The 24016-nt window shown below is 50.6% G+C and overlaps 2 protein-coding genes across 6 annotated transcripts; both read right to left on the bottom strand.

Moving 5' to 3' along the window:
* Positions 1-499: 499 nt before the first annotated feature.
* Positions 500-9492, bottom strand: TOB2 (transducer of ERBB2, 2). 4 transcript variants are annotated; one of them, XM_055807082.1, is made up of 3 exons: positions 9133-9492; positions 5307-5444; positions 500-4916 (listed from the first exon to the last, which is right to left on the bottom strand). In XM_055807082.1, exon 3 carries the CDS (start codon positions 4828-4830, stop codon positions 3808-3810), a length of 1023 nt encoding a protein of 340 aa, XP_055663057.1. In that variant the 5' UTR covers positions 4831-4916; positions 5307-5444; positions 9133-9492; the 3' UTR covers positions 500-3807. The 4 variants fall into 4 exon arrangements, with proteins under 4 accessions (XP_055663057.1, XP_055663056.1, XP_055663058.1 ...); XM_055807081.1 differs by lacking the exon at positions 5307-5444; XM_055807083.1 differs by lacking the exons at positions 5307-5444; positions 9133-9492 and adding an exon at positions 8110-8127.
* A 5565-nt stretch (positions 9493-15057) lies between these two features.
* Positions 15058-23914, bottom strand: PHF5A (PHD finger protein 5A). 2 transcript variants are annotated; one of them, XM_013299122.3, is made up of 5 exons: positions 23686-23899; positions 22189-22212; positions 21122-21183; positions 20585-20751; positions 15058-15768 (listed from the first exon to the last, which is right to left on the bottom strand). In XM_013299122.3, the coding sequence occupies exons 3-5, from the start codon at positions 21162-21164 to the stop codon at positions 15679-15681; spliced, it is 300 nt and encodes a 99-aa protein (XP_013154576.1). In that variant the 5' UTR covers positions 21165-21183; positions 22189-22212; positions 23686-23899; the 3' UTR covers positions 15058-15678. The 2 variants fall into 2 exon arrangements, with proteins under 2 accessions (XP_013154576.1, XP_005237461.1); XM_005237404.4 differs by lacking the exon at positions 21122-21183 and having other exon boundaries at positions 23686-23914.
* Between the last annotated feature and the right edge of the window lie 102 nt (positions 23915-24016).

Genomic DNA, 24016 nt, shown 5'->3' with positions numbered 1-24016 from the left:
CTACTCTGCAATGGCACCAGGCAGATCCCAGCCTGGACCCACAGGTGATGGCCCTGGCAAGCTGCCACAGAAGCTGGGTATTTTAGGAACTGCTGATTGACTGACCCCCCCCGCCCCCCACCAGAGGCACACTGCACCAAAGGCAGAGTCCTGCTCCCTCCCCTCCCCACGTCCCAAGGGAGCTGAATCACAGCAGGACCCAGGAAGGCCAGGCACACCACCACTTCTTCCTAAGCTGCTGCTATTCCTGGCACAGCAAGAGGTCAGAGACGGCTGCCCTCACCGTGTTGCACAAGCCTGGGCATCACCCGGCTATTCCTAGCACAACAAAACCTGTGCTGGGCACGCCACAAACCAGCGACCTGGCCCGCAAGAGGAAGATGCCAAGCACAGGTTCATCCGAAGGCAGGCAGGGAGGGCTGCTGTGTCCCCCTTTGCCCAGGAACAGGCATGGCAGAGGTGCTCTCTCCCCACCGAGCACACACCACATGACAACTGGTTATTATATCATGCTTTTAATACAAACTTAAAAAAATCTGGAACAATAGAAACTGTACAGATTTGATCAACCTTTGTTTTTTTTTTGTTTTTAACTAAATCTGTAGACACACCAATGTCCTGTTCCAAAATATTGCACAACATTCTGAATACAAAACTCTTGATTGTATTCCTCCTTCGCTAAAGAAAAAAAAAAAAGAAAAAAAAAAGAAAGACAGCAACCCCCTGGTTCCCCCTCTCAGCAGCCCCCTTCTCAGGAACCCAAGCAGAGCACACACAGAAACCCTCCGCTCAGATACATCCAGATTTCTGTCCTCTTTCACTCCCTCTCTCCCGCAAGGCAACTGTCAATTCACTCCTTGGAGAGGGGCAGGAGGGAAAGGAGGGAGGCTGAGGGGGGAGAAAGGAATCTTCACCACTTCTTTTTTTTTTAAGTTTTTTTCCTGAAAAAATATTTTTCTCTCCTCTTTTTAAGAAAAAATCTTGAAAAGAAAAAAATTACAGTTTTTTTACGTTAGAAATATACATATATTATATATACCTCTTACATTTTACAAATGTAGCAAATTATTCAAATACAAACAGACATCAACAAAAAGAACACAAACCCATAAAAAATAAAAGTTAAAAAAAAATTTCTCTCTTCTCTTCCTAAGAAACCAGGTAAATTAGTGCAGGTTTTTAAAAAATAAAATTGAAGCTGAACGCCTACATCCAAGACTAGAAAAGACCTGAAAAGGCCATTAGTTTCCATTGCTGCCTGATGCTGGAGGAACATTTCTGAAGCACGCTTTTTTCCTTTTAAGTTACAAAGAGGTTGGTCCCTCCTCTTTTCCTCCTTCCACTCACACCACTGTTTTTAAAGCAGGTATAATACGTGTGGCAGGGCAAAGCGGCATCAAAGCTTCACACAGATAAGCGGGTGGCTGGGGGGCATTCCCACCTCTCCCCTCCCTCCCCGTGTCCGAGGAGAGCATGCTGTCCCATGGCGGTGGCTCACAGATGGCTTCACCAGATGCAGGGACAGTGGGGGGCAACTGGACTGGGTCCCACCATCAGGGGCTGAGCACCCCTCAATCCAGTGTGGCAAGTGGGCTGGCATTCAGCAGCACACTCCTGGGGAGAAGGACGGGGTGGCAGTAGTAAAGTCCGTAAGTAGGGGTTTAAAAAGAAAAAAACCCCAAAAAGAAACAAGGGAAATCCAACAGCTTGGCCATTCCTCAGCAACTCATCCTAGCCTGGAAACCTGAGGGCTGAGGCCGCAGGCGCCGGTTTGGTGGAAGCTAGCTGGGCTCCACTCTCCTGGCCCACCTGCACTGGTCACAGCTCAACAGCAAGCAACCTGCTCGGGAACCCGCACTGGGCATGAGGTCAGGACTGTGTCCTCCCCGGTCACCCAGCAAGGGGAAGGGTGTGCTGGAGGCTCTCCTAGAAGAGCTCCAGGCAGTGGCAGCCTCCCCGGGACAGCCCGTTACGTCTGCAAAGGCTCATTGGCAACACAATTACAAGAAGGCTGAAGTGCCTTCATTTCAGGTTGAGGGAAAGGAACAGGAAAAGTTCAAGTTCAAGCCCATCTCCACTGAAACACGGATGTCTTGGTAGAGCACATTGGTTCAACACATACAGAAGTGGGTTTCAGAGGGTGCTCCAAAGACATCCAAAGAATACCAAACCTCAAGTCTGGGAGGCAGCAAGTGAGCTTATTTATCTTTTAAACTGAGAACTTCAAAGACTGGAGTCTCATCATCTCCATCTCTATCCTCTTTGCACACTTCCATGTTCCCACCACAGCTTCCAAGGAAACCTCCTTCCCACCTAGAGGGTCTCCACCTTGCCTAGGCAAGAAGTAGCCCTCCTTAGGCTTCCTACGAAGGTGAGCTTTGGGGTCCCTGACACAGAAGCAACCCAGCTGAACAGCTGCAAACACCTGACGTCTTGCAGCACGTTGTCCTGGGGAAAGCTACAGGGACATTCCTGGATCCCAGCCCTGCAGTGGGGAGGCACACGCTGGGACAGCCGCTTGCCTTCGGAGCGCCTGTCCCTGCTCTGGTCTAAGCCTGCCACCACCTGCACTGACATGATCTAGCTGGAACGATGAGCTTACACTAGGTGCTTCCCTTCCAGAACGGCCACCTCCTCCCACTCCTCCAGAAGGGCTGGGGAAGGGATTTAGGTGTATACCAGGGCTGAAAGCACAAACCATTGTGCCACCACTCAAGAGTGGCTTCAACAACATAGCCCGTTCTCTTCCTCAAAAGTGGTGCTGCCTCACTAACTAAAAAGGAAGGAATTCCTGCTCAGAGACAAGATGATGAATTCACATCAGGAAATGAGAACTCAGACCTCAGACGCCACCCCAGGTGGATGCTGGTGCCTGCTCCTGGGGAGAACATCTGGGAAGTGGGGCAGGATCCAAGTGGGGTCACCTGGCTTAGCACCACCTCCCCAGCTGCAGGGACAGGCAGGCGATGTTTGCACAGCACAGGCTGTCACCCAGTGACTGGCCAGCCCCAAGAGGACAGAGAAAGGCCCCCTCAATCACATGCGGAAGGGGACAATACCCACTCAAAGCGCCATCCTCCTACAGCCACGGCTGGAAGTGTAGATGAAGAAGGGAGCAAGAAGAAGCCATTTCAGGTAACGCTCTGCCCTCCCTGCTACGTGCTGGGAGGTGGTCAAGGAGAAGAGTTAGTGCTTTTCAGCACACAGACAGAACGGCTGACGCCAGCCCAGGCTGGAGCTACAACAGCACAACGGCCTACACCCGTGGGCACAGTAGATGCTCTCCGTCTACACGCAGAGCCGTAACAGAAAAAGCAAGTTCACCCACCCATTTCTGGCTAGCACGCAACAAAAGCGTGTATCTCCACTAACACTGACTCATCCTTTCCCTGTCCCTCCTCCAGCGAGGTGGTAGGAAGACACCCCTACACCCAGGTAGAAGGGCCCTGTGTCCAGCGCTGGGGTTGGTGGGTGCAGGGAATCAAGAGCATTGTGACTTACTGGTTGCACCAGTCCTGGACTGGGGGAAGGGGGAACACAAACCAAAAAAATCCCAAGACTCATTTAAGCAGTAAAAAAGTGAGTAGGAAAAAAGCACAGGGACTGAGTTAAAAAACAAGTCAGTGCTTCAGGAGCGTTGCCAGCACAGCGCAACAACACTGGGCTCTCTCTTTTCCCAAGAAGCTATATTTATAGGATTTGAATATTTTCTGTATATTTCTATTTTTCTTCTCTCCCTCTTTTTCATTTTGTTCTTGTTTTCCCCCCCTCCCCCTCCCCGCTCCCAAATACTCTCCTTCCTTGTGTTCAGTTGGCCAGGACGACAGGCTGGAACGACTGGCTGGGATACTGCATGGCATTCAGGTTGTAGCTGAGTCCTTCCACAAAGGGAGACTTCTCCAAAAAGAGGCTGCTGGTGCTGCCACCGAAGACCTGAGCCATATCAAAGGTACCACCCGTGCCGGTGTTGAACTGCGATGCCGGTGGCATGCTGCTGGCCTGGCTCTCACTGGCAACACCATCGAAGAAGAGACTGCTGGCTCCCGGTGACCCGCCGTTGTAAACAAACTCCTTGGCGTTGGGGGAGAGCTGTGACTGTGGGGCTTGGCTCCCAGCGCTCCCGATGAAGTTCAGAGAGTGCATAGACAGGGAGAGGCCCTTGTGCTTCAGCAGGTTGGTGGTGGGAGACCTGACCATCCTTGGCTGCTGCCCAGCCCCTGCTCCGCTGCCCCCTCCTCCAGCTCCCCCACCCTTCTTCATCTTGGTAGAGCCGAACTTTGTGGCAGCAAAGGTGGCAGTGGTGAAAGTGATGGGCTGGGCAGAGCGAGGGATGAAGGTGGGGCTTGGTGACTGGCCTAAGGAGGGGGACGGAGAGTTGGACAGCGAGTTGTCCTGGCTGCCGATGGGGACAAATACCTGGGCATCAGGGTTGAAGCTGCTCTTGATTTCTTTGTCCAGCTCTGCAGCGCTGCAGCCCTCGCTGTCATCCAGGTAAAGGACCTTAACAGAACCCTTCTCACCGATCTGGTAGGAAACCTCAAAAGGATCGATCCAGACACTCAGCTCTTCCGGCACATTGGCACGCACATCATCCACAGCCAGGCCACTCCGCTTGGCTGCCAGCTCCACCACCGGATCCACCGTCTCCCCTATATGAACACAGCGATAGCCAGATCCCTTCAGAGGCTTCTCTGGGTACCAGTGACCCTCATATTTCTTCTTCAGCAGGCGCTCTAGCTCCTCACCAAACAGGTCTGCCCGCCTCCGAGGAAGCTTGTTGTACAGGTATGAGATGATGAAGTTAAGAGCAACTTTGATCTCCAGATGCATACTCCCTTCGCAGCAAGCAAGTCAGGGCAGCGTATTAAAAGAGACAAAATGACACACGCATAGACAAGATTTGGCTCCAAATAAACCTAGGGAAAGAGAGAAAAGGATGGATGAAAACAAGAGAACACAACAGCTCTCCACCTGTTGGCATAAACAGCCATGCCTTTTCATTAACAAAAGCAGAATGAGCAGTCTTAACACTTAACAAGCAGCAACGCTCTCTAGGAAAGTCACCCCAAATCTACTGGCCCTCAAAACAGAGAGATGCTGGTGGGAAGGGAGTCTACCTGCTCCTCTACTGGAGAAACAAGGGTGTAGCTACTACCCGCACACAGATACGTACGTTATACTAACCTTGCTGCCAAGTACCACTACTGAAACCCAGCAGGCTAACTGTCTGCTCTGGCAGAGCTACTTCAGCACATCTAACACACCTCTCTATGCCCTGGCACTCAGCTGCTTCCAGCACAGCTCACCTGCACAGGCCTCTCCGGAACATAAGTGCACCAGCCTTGTGACTCGCTCAGCAACTTGTGCAGAGATTCACTCAGGCTCAGGATTGCAGGGCCAGCCTCTCGTCTGGGAGGCCAGGTGGTTGTGCCAGGTGCTGCGTCCTGCTGGCACAAGTGCATAAGGGACAAGAAGGAGCAAGGGAGGGTGCTCAGGCACCAGCTGCCAGCCCATGTTTACTATCCCCTTGACTTGCAGGCTCATATCTTCTTAATAAGTGTACCCAGTTGAGACTCTGCCTAGCTGCAGGCCTAAAATCCCAGTTTAATTCAGCTGAGGGGGGAAGAGAGGGACAGGAAATGTGCAAAGGGTCACAAAGCACAGGCACGCCAACAGCCTGTCCAATACAGTTCACATCGCTTATCCCTGCACAGAGGGAAGATGAGCTCTGCCAGGATCAGGTACCTACTTAATAAAAAGCTGAAATTGCTTGCCAAAAACTGAAGTAATCCTCCCTCTCTCCCAAGGAAGTCTCTGAAGTGGAAAGAGCCCACAAAAGCACAATGCAAAACCACAACACTCAGCTCTCCCAATTATACACAGATTTGCAATGTTCGTCTGGGTACAAAAAAAACCCTCAGGTAGGTCAGCACCAAGTTCTGTCACCCATCCAAAGAAAATGAATCCCACAGATATTTTAAGAGGAAGCGCACTTCCAGTAGCCTCCACGCCTCTCCAGAGGGAAGCAGAATATCCAGTTTTTAATTGGCAGCTTAGTCAACAGGCTGCTCTGTCTTCAGCTGCCCTCACCTTGCTCAGACACACCGTGTTCAACTGTCCTCCTAAAATGGGCTTCAGGGATGCTCTCACGCAGCACTCAAGCCAATGTTTACAGCGTGTGCCAATTTTTTGGGGGTGGGGATGGAGTACAAACATACTGTGTCAGCATTCCCCTGGAAAACCAGGAATCCCAGCAGCACAACCAGGCATCCACTCTGGCCTAGGTCAGGAGGAAGAAAAAACTGACCAGACTTCTTTGCTTGGTCTAGTTTAGCAGACAAGAAGGATTATATGAATTTTATTTAAAAGACACCCTCAAATATTTTGAGGCTTCATTACAAAAAAGCAGGGGCAGATACTATGTTTTTCTTGTACTAGTCTGAGTTCAAAGAGGCTTGGCTTTAGAATTACGGTAACCAGAAACAGATCCCACACCTCAAGTCTGCCAACAAGGAGGCTGGTTCTGGAAGGAATTCCCTCCGGGTTTGACTCGGCAACAAGAAAAAGCACAGGAAGGAGGGGATGGAAAAGAGAGAAAGAAGTCTTGCCTTTAAAACCTGCTTTAAGGAATTACTGTAGTGTTAACAACTTTGTTAGGTCACAGAGACCTGACTAAGCTCAAATAAGAACAGATGAGAAATAAGCAACCAGAGTTTTTCAGAGAACAGCAAGGAGAAGCCATTTTCAGAAGGCAAGAGTCTCAGCATGGAGACGGAGCATTTTCGAGAGAAAACGGCATGAAGCAAACCCCTGAAAGAGCACACCTAAGTGTTAACAACTTAGATGGCCCATACCACCCTCAAGGGGCAGATTACATGGAGCCCTCTCACTCCTTTGGCTTTGAGGCATCCAAGAGGACGGTCTGGATCTCAGCAAGTTAAGCGGGAAGAGAACAAACAGCCAGTTTGTAAATCTTTTCATCTCATGTGATAAATTCTAACTCAGATCCGAAATCTATTAAAAAATTAGAAATTGTAGACTGGGAAAGAAGCAAAGGCCAGAATTTGTTACCACCTTATTTGCAACACAAACACCTCAACATACTTTGAGCAGCCCATATCCTCACCAACCTGCAGAAAACAGTGAGGAGATACAATTACAAACCGTTGCCTCATTGTTTTTTTCTTTTATTTAAGAAGTACTTCCCCCTTCCTAAAAGGGAAATACTCTGTACTTTGATTATAAAAGAGGCGAGTTGATTTGCTTAATAATACCAACAGATGCCAAGGTAGCTGCACACAGCCGATACTTGCAGAAGGCACAAAGAGTCAGAGATACCACTGACTCCTCAGGTTGTTGACATGGTAAGACGTGCTCCAGTAAGACCCTCTCAATCTCCTTCTACTGCACCAAGATGTGATAATAGTAATAAAACAACTGGAGCATCACGGCACCAAGACAAAAAACAACTAAATATCAGTTGTAAAAAGCATTCGGCAAGCATTCCATAAAGAGAGGCTTGCCCACGTTGCCAGCATTTCCAAGTAAAGGCTTACTCGTACCACGGGCAGCACACCGAGGTGCCGGCAGGGAACAAAGGGCTGCTCCTCTGCTCTGCGGAGGGAAGGCAGGAGCCCCCCAGACCCCCCGGTTATCAGCACAGCGATGTGCCGAAGGAGAGCGACCGAACAGCCGCTTGCATCAGAGGAGACCAAACACGGGAACGATGCCCTCTTCTCCTCGCCAGGCAAACACGGCAGGTGACCTTGTGAATATCCCTCCCAGCTCCTGGCGGAGGCCTGGGCCCCGCCTCACCCTCACCAGCGGCGTTCCCCGTCTGCCAGGCGACCCGTGGCCCCACAGCAGGCCCTGCCGGTCCGGAACGGAGGTCCTTTCCCGCCCCCCCTCCACGGGCGGCGGAGGGGCTGCCCCGACCCGAGGCGGGCGGCCGGCCGCCCCCTTCCCCAGGAGAGCGGCCATTCCCGGTGACCCGGCCGGCCGGCCCCGGGAGAGCGGCCATTCCCGGTGACCCCCCGTGCCCGCCCCCTCCCCGCCGCGGGGCACCCTGGGAGCTGCAGTCCTCGCCCCCCCTCACGCCCCGCGACCTACTTCGCCCCTGGACTACGCCTCCCGCGGCGCCCCGCGGCCGGCCCGGCCCGCCGCTCTCCCCGCCGGGGCAGGGCGCAAAATTTTCCACAGCACATGCGCCCTGGCGGCCCGCCCGCCCTGGCGCTGCCCACGACGGGAACACGCCCCACCGCCCGGCGCTCGGGCCCGCCGGGCAGCCGCCCCCCGCTTCCCTTCCCTTCCCCCCCCTCCCGGCAGGGACGGGCAGGCGCGTCCCCACCCCACAGCGGCCGCCCCCCGCCCCACGGCCGTAGGACGGAGCCTAGGAGGCCACAAGCTCCGTGTCCGTCCGTCCCCTCCCCCGCTGCCTGTCCCCGTCCCGCCGGTGGGGCACGCGGGGTCGCAAACAAGGTCCCCAATAGAGCCCTTCGGCGGGAGGGGGGGTGGGTCTCCCCGCCAAAGGCGAGCTCCCGGCCCCGCACACCGGCGGGGCACGGCGGCAGACCCCGAGGCCTGCAGGATCGGGGAGGGGGGTGGGGGCGTGTGGGGTACAGCCCAGCCCGGCCCCAGCAGCGCCTTTGTTGTCGCCGGGCTTCTCCCCACCACCCCGCCCCGGAGCCGCAGGAGCTGGATCCGCCGTGCGGGAAGGGAGACACCCCGGTGACACCAGCCCCCCCCCGGCAGCCCTGGCTGCCCGCCGCCGCCCCCGGGCCCAGCCTGCCCTTTTCGGGGCTGCTGGGACTGAGCCGCACCCCACCCGCCCATACGGCTAGAGGTGGCCCAAACAAAATGGTGAACTGGGGCACTGCAAAGCGTCACCGACCTAATGACTTTCGCACACACCCACCACCCCGAAGCCCCATTGATCCCCCACCCGGGGCCCGCAGCTGCACAGTCGCTCCACAGACGGACAAATTACTCCCGGGCGGGGAGGAGGGCAATGAGCCCGCTCAGGCCGAGCCCACAAAGGGGATGTGGGCTGGGAACACTCGGCCCAAGGATGAAGTGGGGGGGGGGGGGGGGGGGGGGGGGGAAGGGAAGGGAAGCACTCCCGCCCCCACTTACTTCGTCCTCGGCTCCAGGGCCGGCAGCTGGTGGCGGCTGTTGGGGGCCGTGGGCGCTGCCGGCAGTTGCCCGGACAGTGCGTGCAGGTCTCTGCCCCGTCCCGTCCCCTCCCTCGTCTTATCCCCGGCGGTGCGGTTCCTCCGCGGGGCGGGCCCGGGGGCTGCAGAGCGGGCCGAAGGCGGTGCGGAACGCCCAGAGGTGGGGGTACGGGTACCGGTGCCTGTATCGTCGCCGTCGTTGTCGTCGCCGCCACCTCCCCTCGACCCCCCACCCCGCAGCCACCCGCGCCCTGGCCCCAAGTGAGCCAACTCACGGCAAACTTTCACCCTTAGCAACCCCGCGCAGGGATCCACGCTCCCGCCCAGCGTGATGCGGTCGCGGAAGGCGGGCCGGAACTACTTTTCCGCCCCTCGCCGCCCGCAGCGCCCCGGGGACGAGGGGCGGTTTAATTCCCTTTCTGTCTCCCCGCTGCCGGTGCAGCAGCCGCAGCGGGGGGCGCTGCCAGCCGCGTGGCACCGAGGGCTGCCCCAACCCTGGGCGCCAGGGGAAGGAAGGGACAGGGGGTTTAGCGGGGATGAAGCTTGACCTGAGGATTTCCCCAAGCGGCTTAGCCTGAGGCGGGGAGGGGCTCACAGCGAGGTGATTGAACGGGAGCGGAGAGGGCAGGAAGCGGCCGGCATTTTTTCCCTCGACGTGTACTCGGCAGCAGTCACCACAGAAGGCCAGAGGGCCTGGTGCCGTTCATGCCCCGGCTCCGTGACAGTACCGGCCCTGGGGGATGACAGGGGCCCCGGGTGATGCGGACAGCGAGGGGGAACAGGCAGGCGATGTCTTCCGAGAACTCCTGCACTGGAAGCCCCGAGCCCTGCTAACGGCACGGGCAGGACAGCTTTCACCCAGAAGGGTGCGAGGAGAACTGGCAACCCCGGCTCCTTCCCACACTGCAAACCTCTCGGGATTCCCGGGCCTGCGACAGGGTGGGGGGCGGGCCCATCGCCTCCGGGGACAACGGGGCAAGGCTTACCAGTGTCACCACAGGGAGGGCAGGAGCAAGCACAAACCACCCCTACTGCCCCGTGCCCAGCACCCCGTTGCAAGGACATCGCCTCTGCCCCGCCAGCACCGCTCTCCCCTCCCCGCAGAGCACAACCCGGGGACTACTTTGTCGTCGCACGTCCGTGCGCCTCCGCCTTCAGCAGAGGGCCGGCCCGGCCGCGGCGGAGAGGAGGGACCTGCAAGGTGTGCGAGCGACAGCCGTGCTAAAAATAACAGCGGCGTGTTAGCAACAGCTTTCTCATTGGCTGGCCGGACCCGGCGGCGGCTGCGGATTGGTGCGCTGCCTCAGCCAGTGAGCCGAGGGGGTGTGCGCAGGGGGGCGGCGCCGGGCGTGGCGGCGCCGGGAGTTGTAGTCGCCAGGGCGGCCGCGGCTTGTCCCGGGGCTCCGGCGGGGTCGGGAGAGCGGCTACGCAAACCGGCGTTGCCTGCTGCCCTGGGAATAGGCCAGCCATGGAGATGATCGCTCCCAGGGCCACCTAGGCGCCGGCCTGAGGCACCGGCGGATGGGGGGGGCACCTGCTCCCCCACGGGCTGAGCCTCTGCTGCCTGCTAGCAAGCTGGCAGCCCTCACCTAGCACCGCACAGCTTTTTCTTCTGCAAGTAAAACTCAACAACGAAGCAAACCCAAGTGAACTTGCTTTGGGGTAGAAGGCAATACCGGGCACAATAACAAACAGTCCCCTAAAGCAGCCACGTGTAGCAAAGCGTTACGGTGCTGGCTGTATTTTTCTCATGTATAATACTGCCATGTTTAAAGGGTGCTGGCTGCCAGCACACGCAGCTCTGCGCTCTCTCTGTTTAACCAGACTTAACACTAGTTCTAAGGAAAACAAAGATAAAAAAATACCTGCCAGCACCTACATGCTGTGTATTTTACAGTCCAAGGCCATCGCCTTGGACAGGCACCACTTTCAAAGGGCTCTCTATCCAGGCGTAAGGCAGCTTTTGATCCAAGTAAAGATCCAAACAAACAGAAAGGACACCAAGAATGCGTTTCCAGGCTCTCCCAGCCACGTGTCAGGCATCTTCTTCAGAGCTGACACAAGCAGACCAGGGAGGGAGAAGCGGTCTCAGTAACAAAGCCGCTACCACAGTCCCTGTTGCAGCAGAGGTAGTTTGCTTGGCCTGTGAAATGTCCTGTTTGCCTTGGTTATGAAGAATTCCTGAGAAAATGTGCAAAACTACAAAGTTCCTCTCTTGCCCTGCTTCCACAACAACCCTCAGGCATCTTCTGGGTTTGGTTTGTCCTTCCTCACTCAGTATCCCTTTACCTCAGGTACTGCCCTTGCTGCTGAAGATGACTTCTTTCGAAGCCAGTCATCAGCATGCACCAAGAAATCTGTTAATACTCTCCTTCCTAGCCATGGTGCTACAGCAGCTGTCCTTCTCATTTTCCCACTGATTAAAGAAAAAACCCAACAACTTTTGAAGTTGGTTTTTTTTTTCTGCAGGGGAAGGGGAAGGAAGAGAAGGGGAAGATTTATGAGAGTTATTATGAGCAGCCTTATTTTCATCACTCCTAGTTTAAAAGGAATTTAGTTACAAAAGAACATTTTTTTTCTAATACTCCCTCGCTTTGCTGGAAACAAAATCATACTGTCAGCCAGAGATCAGTAAATTAAAATGACTGTGCTATTTTTAGCATCATTAAGAAAAAAATGGCAATTACATTTCTAAAATTCTATTGTTGCTTTAATAAGGTGTTACTAAGAGGGTGTTACACATTAGGGCTCTTTAAAATACTTGCACCTTGACCATGCTCCTTTAATTATCACGTTGCCCCAGTACACATGCAGGCAGAGGAATTCTGTCACAGTATCCACTCATGCATTCTCAGCCATTTGGCTATTACGTCAAAGCAAAGCTACCGAATCACGTGTGCGCGGCGAGGGGAGGAATCGCCAAGCTGCCAGGACAGAGCGCATTTTGCTAGGTTATTTAATGCCAAGGAAGGGCAGTCAGGTTATAATCGGGCATAATTAACACTGCCATACCCTGAATCCTCTTTACATTCATATCACATGACAGCCTCAAGGAAATGAAAAATTCTTTCCTGCTATTGAAATGGGCAAACAACATCTCCAGCTGATCCTCGTAACGAGAAAATAACAGCTCCTGTGCAGATAAGGTTTCAGAGGCAGGATTTTCTCTACATGGCTCCCACAAGGAAACCTCACAGGCAGACTTCAGGCCTTTGCCTGCCTTTGGTTTGTTTGGGGTTTTTTGGGGGTTGTTTTGGTTTTTTGTTTTTTTTAAAAGACAGGTAATACTTTGTCAAGACAAGGTCTAGGTGATGCAAAGGACCAGAAAGGTTGTTACAGAGCTATTTCCTGAGTTCGGTTGTAGCTGAGGCTGGTAGTTGTTCTGAAGAGGCACATCATAGGGAACATCCACATTTCAGAACACGGTGATGCCTTTTTAGTACTAACAACAAAAAGCTGATTACTTAACAGGCCAAGAGGTCCCATGTTCCCCTCCCCTATATAAATATTTGAAATAAAGGGATTTTTTACTTATTACCTAAGTAAATGTATTCATGTGATTAAAGAAGAAAAAAGCAATAACCCTACCTGGAAAAGTAATGGCAGGGATTAGCTCAGTGCAATTAGGATTTGCAGGCAGCACCACAGAGTTCAGCGGCCACACAGCTGCCACTGTCCCTCCCTTCCTCCCTTGCAGTTGTCATGCAAGCACTTCACAGCTGGCAGCCAGGAAGCCCCTGAATCAAGCTGCTTAAGACTCCAAGGTCTGATGAAGCCCTTCCAGAGCTTGGCAGGCACTCAGCAGCAGGACACATCTTGTCTCATTGCCCCCCTGCAGGGAAGCTTGCCCTTTTAGCATGTGCTCTGCTCTCCAGTACTATCAGGAAATCTTCTACTGGACAAGTACTTTAAAATCCATTTAGGTAAAAAATACTGCACTTTTCTAGGGTCCATGCCTAGGTTTCATTTGCTGGTGAACAGAAATCATTACTACACATGCAAGGCTGAGGTTTTTTGGGCTACCTAACTGTATCCATTACCCTCGTCTGAATTAGCAGCTTCAAGGCAATGTCCCATCCACGCTCTGAAAGGACCAGAAAGGCAGCGGTGCTGAACTGATCTGAGCACCAGCAGCATTTGGCATTCTCCCCACAGCTGTCTAAGCAAACAAGGCAAAGGGGAAAAAGCCTGTCCCTCCCTCTCTCCACCTGCCCAGTGACTCAGAACAGCTAGAAATGGCAGCTTAATGCTCATTGCTGCCAGAATACAGACCGATATACCCAGCAGTCAAGAGTGAGGGCACCGGGAGTGCCAAGTAAGTACGCTCAGCGGTTTCTGGGGTGGGGGAAGGGATGGGGACACTCGTATCTCTATAGCAACCCCTGCCTGGCTGATCCTGCTAAATGATCGGGAACAAGGGCTGCTCTAAAATTAGATCTTCTAGTGATCCCTGCACCAGTGGCAATAATTGCGAGTCAAAAGAAATAATTTAAACTTCATTTCCCTCTACTTTCACCAAGCAATTTTCATTATCTTAAAAACTTCTGGGAAAGAAAAAAATATGTACAAACCCTCTGCGTTCCTAGTATGATAATTCGGGTGGCCTGACGGAGAGCAAGTGATAAATTCTGGTTGAAGTGATAAAGTTCCAGGTACAAAAAAATCTGCATGTCATGCCTTGCTTTTAAAGAAATACCAAATTTAACACAGCTGATAATGGCTCTGACATGGGCTTCCTAGTCAGGAACAAGAGGCAGCTGCTTATTCAGGTAGAACTGCTTTGAGAGAGTGGGTTTGCTGGAACCAAAGAACCAGTTTGCTCTGAACATCTTGGCAAATGGCATCCATGTTACTAAAAATTAACCAGAAGCTGTGTAAGGAAACCATGGTGCAAGGAAGAAGACATACAGATACTCTCAGGACTGCAAAAAGCTTGGAAGAGAAACCTGACAGAATTAATAGCTGAGGGATGGAGAAGCAGGAGCAGCTGAGAGAACTGTAGGATCAGTCACAGCTAGAGTCAGCTGCAGCAGGAAAAAATTACTTTAAGTGAAGGAAGATCACAACTTGCCTGCTTGTTTTCCCTCTTATCTGAAATATCTAAATAGCTGGAGCAGGTAAAAGAGGTATTTAAGCCAGAAAAGAGGTAAAGGAATCAGTACTAGCCTCAGGCGAACAACTGAAATCCTGGAAAAGGCATAGAACAGGCTCTGCACACCCATCTCTGTGCAAGGAGAATCCTGCTACTGTAGCGCACACTCTGCTTAGGCTGTGGAAGACTAAGGACTACAGGGCATGCTGAGCTAGGACCCTAATTTAACCATCTGCAGAGCACACACACTAGTAGGAAACTCAGTTCTGCTTCTGCACGAAGGCACCAGTTCCCAGATCTCTGCTGAGCCAACAGACCGCTTTTAGCCTGTACTGGTATTTGACAAACAAGCAACCTCTGGTTTTCAGCATGCATATGGCTAATAGCCTAGAACACAATAGTTGGTTTCCAGTTACAGCAGGGAAGGCTTTAACTTATTCACAAGAACAGGACAGCGAGTCAAATAGCTTAGTAGGTTTTAGAAAGGGATTGGATGTTTGCATGGTGAAACAACATCCACAGCTGTATTAGCTAGGATAAGGGTTACAAGCTCAGCGATCCTCATGCTATGGGACAAAATGATCAGCGGCTGGGATCACAGGCAAACAAAAGCGATAGCCATTCCCTGAAGCTCCTTGTAGCAAGGTCACGTGGCCATAAGCAGACAGTGTCAGAAACCAGATAACCCACTGTGCAGTTCTAGCTGGGGTAATCCTGTCCATCCCCAGAAAACTCCAGAGGCTAGGCACAGAATGAACCGGAGAGAAATGCTTGTTATACAAAAAAAAAAAAAAAAAAAAAAACCAACCAAGAAGCTTTATTGGTATGCATCCTACAGAAATGGTTACAAGAAAGGGCCTTGGATTAATCTGTCAAAGAAAACATGGAACAGCTGTGCTCTCCCTAGGAAGGCACCAGCCACGAGCGGGTTCCTTACAAAACAGGGCAGCATGGAAATATACTGGATGGGGTAGGGTGGTGCCAGAGCAGACACATGGGATTGGTGCTCTGTTCTTCAATACTGATGCATAGGGCAATTTCAAACAATTGAGAGAGGTGACCTGGTAAGAACAAGGCAAGGTGTTTCCCCACACCAGAAATGGCACTCACTTTTTACTGAGCTGGTCTCCTTCATGACTAAATACTTGCCCACCAGGATTTTTATAGGGAGCTGGGGCAGCTACCAGCAGAGCTTCTGAAAAGGCAAGAGAAACTAGCCCTCATTTGCTCTTTCTGATAGTTCTGATCAGGTTTCAGTTTGCACTCAGTCTGTTACTTCTCCAACCCAAGTATACTACTGAATTTTTCCTGCTTTAACAAAAAATTACCAACAGGTTTTTCATAATAGTAAAGTCCAGAGATGTTCCAAGACCCTCTTGCTAACCCAACAGAAGGTGTAGCCACCTACAGATAGGATCACCTCTTCTTGAAGCCGTACTTTTTCCTTTCATAGAAGAGATCTGTCTTGGAACTGCCCAGGTTGACGATCTTAGGGCAACCATCTCTCTGTAAGAAGAAAAGAGGACGTAAGTTAGGAGATAGGCAAGCAGAACATCATCACTTACATAGATCTTATAGGTTCTCAGTTCCCGTGCTCCTCACCCTGTCCCCAACACACATTTTGAACACCTCTACAGATGAACGGCCCTCCAATTCTGGTTACTACATCCAAGAGAGTGGAACAGAGAAGAGGATGGACATTTTTTCAACGTTGCTCTAGGACATTCTTTTCCTCAGGGTGAAGATGGAAAACAGCTTATACAACATCAACAGCTTAACGGAAAAGATGCTTCAGTGCCTCAAGACTGGATTCTTTCCAAATTACAATATGCAGGATTTATAGAGCCCAGAGGAATAACCTTTCCCATCCTTAGCCAAAAAGAATCTTGTTGCTTTAAATGCTACCAAGCCGTTCTTGTGTTCAGGGACCCTTCTCAGCTGTGACAGCAGAACTGAATCTCAAGATTTCTTGCACCCTGGATTGATTACTGCAGAGTCTGCATGGTCATCTTGGGAGAGGACCACTATTCATAGCAGCTACACAGCTAAGTTCTTGTCCCTGAATTCCAGTAGATGGTGACAAAAAAGCCACAAGAAAGGCAAGAAGGGGAGCGGAGGAGACCCACCTCAGAGGTGCAGTTGCAAAGACAAATCAGAGATGCACCTCTTTATGTACCAGGGAACATTTGTCTGTGGGCCACCTGAGCTCAGCATCTGCATAACCCTTGAGGGCAAAGTGCTGTGGCTGGCAACAGCAGCTGTGAAGGGTCCAGCAGGCAGAGGAACACGTGTACTCGGCTGTTGCGTAAGCCTTGGTGCATTAGATTTAGAAAGCCTCTGGGCAGATATCAGCTGCTGTAGAAACTGCACCCAAGCTACCCCACCAATACACACTCCTGTGCGGGAGATGCAACCCAGCGGGAAGGGTCTGCATGGTAGAAATAACGGGGAAGTCGGGGGGGGGGGGAGGGGGGGAGGAAGAAATTATCCTTCCCCTGTATGCCTGCCACAACCCATCTCAAGCTACTGTCTCCTTATTTGATTTTGAATCTCAACAGTAGGACTCTTCCAAGCCTTGCCTCCCACAATCCAGGGAGCCTGTGACAATCTTGACAGCATTATTGCAGGGCTCTGTTCATTCTTCCACCTCCTCCTAAGAAGGCAGCACATGAACATGTTCCTGTCCCCAAGAAAAGATTACTTTTTGCAGCTCACAGCTGTCCTGGATCACAAAGGGGGATTTTGGCCCTTACCGACAGACCGAAGTGAGGTGAAACAATACCTTATTCCTCCTTCCATCAGAACAAATGAAGAGTAACTAGGCCCTTTGCCTCATGCCCAACAGCATTCCACCTCCTCCCTCCATTTTAGTATTTACTTTCTTGCTTCACTATCTTTTACAGTCTTTATTTGAGGATGATGGAAGTGCTGTGACTGAAATCTTCGAGTGTTGAACATTCAGGTTCGACAGAGCTCTGTCTATCTGCTTTTCTTATTCACATCAACACCAGCTACCATAATTTTGTGACAGGCAGCACACTTAACGTTTCTCATTTCGGGCACCATATGCCTGTGCCAGTACTTTTCAATCCTGCATGTCAATCATGTCAAATCTGCTGTTTCACATCTGCAACTTCACATCTGCAATAATCCTTAACATTTGCATTTGTTGGTACAGAGCAACAGTCTTCATCCACAACAGCCTTCACCCAGCTGTCAAAATACCTCAGTTCTGATTTCTTATTCTCCTGCTCCTCCAGCTCTGTTTTCTACAATCCTCCCTTGCAGATCACTGGCTATTTCACACCTGACCTGGACATGATAAGCTACAGGTGAGCTTACATTATGAAAAACACCTGTTTGGAATCAATATGAATTAGTAAAATACAACCAAGCCTATTTTATTCATGACTCAAGCCAAGTGTCTTGGTTCCAAAGGCAAGTGAACGAAACTACTGTTTCTCACATTTCTGAAGTAGGAGGCAGCATCACCATCACAGCATTTGTAACCATTTTTAGATACTAAGAAAGATTATGGTCCTGTCAGATATAATGACTAAATTCAACCGAGGACCTGCCCCTGTCCTGAATTTAGCTGCAGGCCTCTAGAGAAAACGTAGGCATTGCAGAGAATTAAACCAGCAACTCACCCACATGAGCATGTTCCTGTAAATCAATCTGAACTATCCCCTCAGCATGTTCTCCACTGTCATTAGGGTGTGCTGGAAATGGCATGTGCAAAGCACCAAAACCCAAAGAACCTTTAACAGACAGTCCAACAGCTATCAGGCCCATATTCTGGGGATATTGCAACTGTAAGCATCATGTTTTTGCTCTTGCCTAAGGTTTTTCTACCAATTCATTTGCAGTTCTTCACATCCTGCACTCATTGTGTTGGATATTAACAAATACCTTACGGGGTGAACAGCTGCCTCATTTCAACTGCACTGTAGCTATTTTTCAGCACAAGTAGATTATAAAAAGATTATAGCACTGACTATAGAAATAAAGGATCATTAAAAGTGTAGCAGAAAAAGGTATGTCTACAATATAGGCCATTCCAGAAAAGAAGAAAATAACCCAAACATATCCCACTGAAGTTATACAAGAAGCTTTAAACTTGTGAAACACAATTAGTAGTGCAGAGACTGGACACTAAGGTCTAACTTATGTTGTTATCCAAAGGAAATCAAAGGTAGTGATTCCATAGGCCTTACAGTACTGTATGAGCCCTCGGTCAGTGGCTGATAATGGACTTCTAGTGAGGAGTCTGCCTCTACCACTGCCTTTGCAGTGCCTTCAGTATCTCTGACCCTGATAAAACCTAGGCTAGAGATCTAGTAAGATAACAAAGCAGTGACAAACTGTGTGGAGGAAATGGTGTGAGGCGGGTGCCCTGGAGACAGAAGGACACAGAGAACGCATAGTTACTGAATGCCTTCTTTGCTTCAGTCTTCACTGCCAAGGCCGGCCCTCTGGTTTCCCAGACCCTGGAGGCAAGAGAGGAAGTCTGGAGAAAGCAAGACTTTCCCTTGGTTGAAGAGGATCATTTTAGAGATCACTTAAGCAAACCTAACACCCACAGATCCATGGGCCCCGATGGGGTGCACCCCCGAGCGCTGAGGAAGCTGGCAGATGTTATTGCCAAGCCACTCCCCACCACCTTTGAAAGGTCATGCAGAACTGGAGAGGAGCCTGAGGACTGCCAGTGTCACTCCAGTCTTAAAAAAGCACAAGGAGGATGACCCAGGAAACTACAGGCCCGTCAGCCTCACCTCCGTCCCTGGAAAGGTAATGGAACAGCTCATTCTGGAGGCCATCTCGAAGCATGTGGAGGAAAAGGTCATCAGGAACAGTCAACATGAATTCGCCAACAGAAAATCATACCTGATCAACCTGACAGCCTTCCATGATGGAATGACTGGCTGGGTAGGTAAGGGGAGAGCAGCAGATGGTGTCTACCTTGACCTCAGTAAGGCTTCTGACACTGTCTGCCATAACATCCTCATACATAAGCTCAGCTCAGAAAGCGTGGGTTAAATGGGTGTACAGTGAGGTGGATTGAAAACTGGCCAGATGGCAGAGCTCAGAGCTGTGATCAATAGCACAAAATGTAGCTGGAGGCCTGTAGCCAGCGGTGTTCCCCAGGGGTCAGTACTGGGTCCAGTCTTGTTCAACTTACTCATCAATGACCTCGATGAAGGGACTGAGTGTACCCTCAGCAAGTTTACAGATTGTACAAAACTGGGAGGAGTGGCTGATTCACCAGAAGGCTGCGCTGCCATTCAGGGAGACCTGGACAGGCTGGAGGGTTGGGTGGAGAAGAAACTAATGAAATTCAGTAAAAGCAAGCATAAGGTCCTGCACTGAGGGAGGAATAACCCCACGCACCAGCACAGGCTGGGGGTGGACCTGTTGGAAGGCAACTCTGCAGACAAGGACCTGGGGGTTCTGGTGAACAGCAAGTTGCCCATGAGCCAGCAGTGTGCCCATGTGGCCAGGACCAGTGGGATCCTGGGTGCTTTAGGAGTGTGGCCAGCAGGTCGAGGGAGGTGATCCTCCCGCTCTGCTCTGCCCTGGTGAGGCCACATGTGGAGTGCCATGTCCAGCTCCGGGCTCCCCAGTTCAAGAGAGATGGGGAACTACTGGAGAGGGTCTATCAGAGGGCTACAAAGATGATGAGAGGATTGGAGTATTGAGGGAAAGCTGAGAGCACTGGGTCTGTTTAGCCTGGAGAAGAAAAGACTGAGAAGGGATCTTACCAACATCTACAAATATCTTAAGGGCAAGTGTCAAGATTTTCAGTAGTGCCCGCCGACAGGACAAGGGGCAACAGGCACAAATGGAAGCACAAGAAGCACCTTCTGAGTATGGGAAAGAATTCTGAGGGTGACAGAGCACTGGAACAGGCTACCTGGAGAGGTTATGGAGTCTCCTTCTGTGGAGACATTCAAAACCCACCTGAACATGACCCTGTGCAACCTGCTGTAGGTGAACATGGTTTAGCAGGTCACTTCCAACCCTGAGCATTCGGTGATTCTGTGACCTGAACTGTGAGTGTACAGTGCACAGCAGTCAAAGATCCTTGGGGATGAAGAGAGCTACAATACCTCAAAATGCTACGGTACGCTTTGCAAACATGGGGAGCTAACAACATATGAAGAAAGGTACGAGGTAATGAAACCCAGTGCCAATGCTGGTAGTGGAACCCAAGTGTCCCATGTCCCAGCACTAACTTCAGTAGTTCCAAGCCCCTTAAAGGTTAACATGGCTACTAAATAAAGACATAACCAATTCAACAGGAGACTGGATGACAACATACATCTTTTTCCTGGATGGTACACTCCTTGCAGTAGTAGGCATCAGACACTCCTGGACCCCCGCAGATCACACAGCGTCCTTGGTACGAGCCATAGTTACACTCATCACATATGCGCACGAGAGTGCAGGGCCGCACGTAGGAGTCACAGATCACACATTTGCCATCACCTGAAAGTACAGCAGAGCCTTTGGTTACAGAACATCCTTATCTCCACCTCCACATTGAAGAAGAAAAAGTTACCTAGTCAAAGAAATTGCCTCTACACTCAAAGACAATACAATTGAACTGCAGAAATTTATCTTGCAGACCAAGGGTGCAACTTTGTATTTGCACACAGACTTGACAGGAACAAGGGCCAGTAGCCTGTAATAACTGAGGTTAATTTATTCATGCATTGACAATCAGAGAAGAAACCCAAAGTCAATCCTGTGATTAGCCAACACCTGTTCAGATCACACCATTATTTTTACTCTAGAACTCTTCCCGCATTTTTCACTTGTGAAAAAAACACTGGACTGACAGGACTAGTGTCCTTACCTACACAGAAGCAGCAGTGTAAGCTTCTCCCACAGTGCCACATCAACAAAAGTCTGGAGTTACTATCCTCAAAGAGATGAGATAAGAGATTATACTCATGGTTCTTTTAATCCTTCATCTGTGAGAAGGCCAAAGCCAGGGAAAACTGGCATAAACAACCACTTCACAAAAGTTGCTCTTGCTTTCTCACAAGGAACTGAGTGAAATTCAAGTACTCGTATCATACAGGCAAGCAGCCATCAGATGCCATTGACAGTCTCTGATGTGCTGGACCTTATCCAAAACACTGACCTAGGGATGAAAGGCTTCATATCCTATTACCAGTTCCCCAGGCATCTAATCCGGACTCCCACAAACAGCTCATCTAACCTGCTCTTAAATCTCTAGCATGACAGCCCTCAACTACTACCAGAGTCTGTCTCACTGCCGAGTGCTCTTGAAAACAATCTTGTTGCCTCAGACTGCGCGTCTCCCCACTCTGATTATTTTCATACTACTTTGGAGTCCTGGACTAGTCATCTTATTCGTTCTGTTCCCCTACAAGGGTCTAATAACAGACCATACTCTTTCTTCCTTTCCACAGTTGAGTAACTAGCATTTGATTCTGTGGGTTTTTTTCTGCTCTAACTCTAGATGTGTATGTCATCCTGTCCCATCCCCCCGCGCCCCCCCCATTTCTTATTCTCCTAGATGCTAAAGGGAACCTTTCTCAAGGCGTGAAGAAGTCAGATTCTTTTTTTCCTGCTTTGAAATGATCAGGCTGATCATTTTGTGTTACAGATTACAGGGAGCCAATCAAGAAGTCACTGTAGTAGCCTCAGCTATGGAAAATGTTGGCAGCATGTACTCTGGGACATCATGCATTTGTGTGACAATCTATGTGAACATGTAATTTTGTAAGCATTAATTGCTTTACACTTGCAATACACAAGTAATTGTTCCCATCTCAAAGTCTGACATCAAGTTCATGGTTAAAACAAAAATAGAATCCAATCCCCAAATCCAAACTATATGCTCTAACCACAACACCACATTCTCAAGCAGCTATATGTAGAACCTATACTTACATTTTTCACAAAGTCTTCCAATTGCTGTAAGAAGAAAAAGAAAAAAAATTAGATATCTGAGGCAGAAGCAGGAGAAAAATATAAGTAACTACAAGCCTGAATGTCAAGTAATGATCTTTTACAGTAAGCAATCTTAAAAAAAAAAAAAAAAAGTAAACCACCAAAACAGTTTGAGCATAAATACAAACATATTTATGATAAACAATATATATCCTCCTGGAGACATTTACCAAGATCAAAGTTTAGATGCACTGTCAATGCACAACGACACCTGTAAGAGAACCTACACTACTCCATTTCAAATACAGCAAATGTACCTGACTGAAAGAAATCCTATACACAAGTCTTGACATAGCTTTTACACTGGTTTTAATAAGGAAAAAAATTAAATTCAAGTATTTATTTGATTTAAGGCAGCCCAAATACCTTCTTCACTTCAGAACATAAAGGTAGTTAAATGTATCTTAGAAATCTTGTCACTTGTCTAGGAAACTCACAACAATGATGTTAGCAACTTGGATAAATGCCATAAATATCAAGCTCTAAAGACCAGATGTCCACATTCACAAAGACTAAACAGTGCTTCAGTTGAAGTTTGAGGATCAAGGGATTCGTCAGACTGGAAATGCATTTTCAACAGACAGACTGCAATGCAGTTAGCTGCATTAACTATTCTAAAGAAAGTTTCCTATGGATCCTGCAGGTGAATATTTTGTGTTTACAGTTCTTTCAGAAAACGGCATGTTAAATTTGCTTTTCCAAGGAGTGAAAAAAATCTGGAAGAGATAATTTCTAATCTTGTATAAGACTTCTTTAAGGTTTAACAGAGCAAATTCTGACCCAACTGGTAAGAATAAAGCTCATTATCTGCATACAGGTACAGCCTAGAAGATAATTTTATCTTGCCACCAGAGAGATGCCCAGTGCTGGCTACAGCCTTCAGCTCATGCTGCTGGCTGCGCCGGTATGGCCGACGTAACAGCAGTAAAATACATCAAAACTATATTTTTCCTCTGTAGAGCCATCACCTCCATCTGGCTTTCCCCCGCACCCCACCCCGCTCCCCGAGAAACAGGCCGGCGTTAGTCACTGGCTGTACGGAGAGAGGCCCAGCAGCACCGGCACGTCAGGACGGACGCCCGGGGGAAGCTCCGGGACAGGGCTGGCGCCAGGGGCCTTCCTCACAGAGCTCCCCCTCCCGCTGCAGGGGAAGAGCCCACAAAACACGGCAGAACATCAAAATAAAAGTAAAATAACACAGGGAGGAGAAAGGAGAAAGGAGAGAGGAGAGAGGAGAGAGGAGGGAGGAGGGAGGAGGGAGGAGGGAGGAGGGAGGAGGGAGGAGGGAGGAGGGAGGAGGAGAGAGGCGGACGCCCCTCCCCCCCCGCCAGGCCTAACGGCCACGCGCGCACCTAACGGCCACTAATGGCACACGCGCGCGCTTCCCCCTCACCCCTCAGCGGAGAGAGGGTGAGAGGGGAGCCCCCCGGGACTCACCCACGCCCGCCTGCTTGCGGCAGAAGATGAGGTCCGGGTGGTGCTTGGCCATGGTGCGGCGACACCCGCCTGGCGCTGCCGGCCCGCGCGCTCACCTCCGACCCGCGCTCCTCACCGCCCTCGGTCCTGGCTGGGGTGAGGACAGCGCCTGCCAAAGCACCGCCCTCGAGCGGGGATACCGGGGCGCGATCGCGGGGAGGATGCCGAGAAAATCCTCTCCGTGGAGCCACTACATCGATAACATTCCTCCGCCCAGGGAAGGCCCGCGACGCGACCAGTGACCCTCTTCTTGGAGCGGGGACCCCCCTGCCAGGACCTGTTCGGCCCCGCC

The sequence above is a fragment of the Falco peregrinus genome, chromosome 6 (assembly GCF_023634155.1).
Source record: "Falco peregrinus isolate bFalPer1 chromosome 6, bFalPer1.pri, whole genome shotgun sequence".
Taxonomy (NCBI): domain Eukaryota; kingdom Metazoa; phylum Chordata; class Aves; order Falconiformes; family Falconidae; genus Falco; species Falco peregrinus.
The sequence above is the reverse complement of the archived record's forward strand: the minus strand, read 5'-3'. Positions and strand labels throughout refer to the sequence as shown.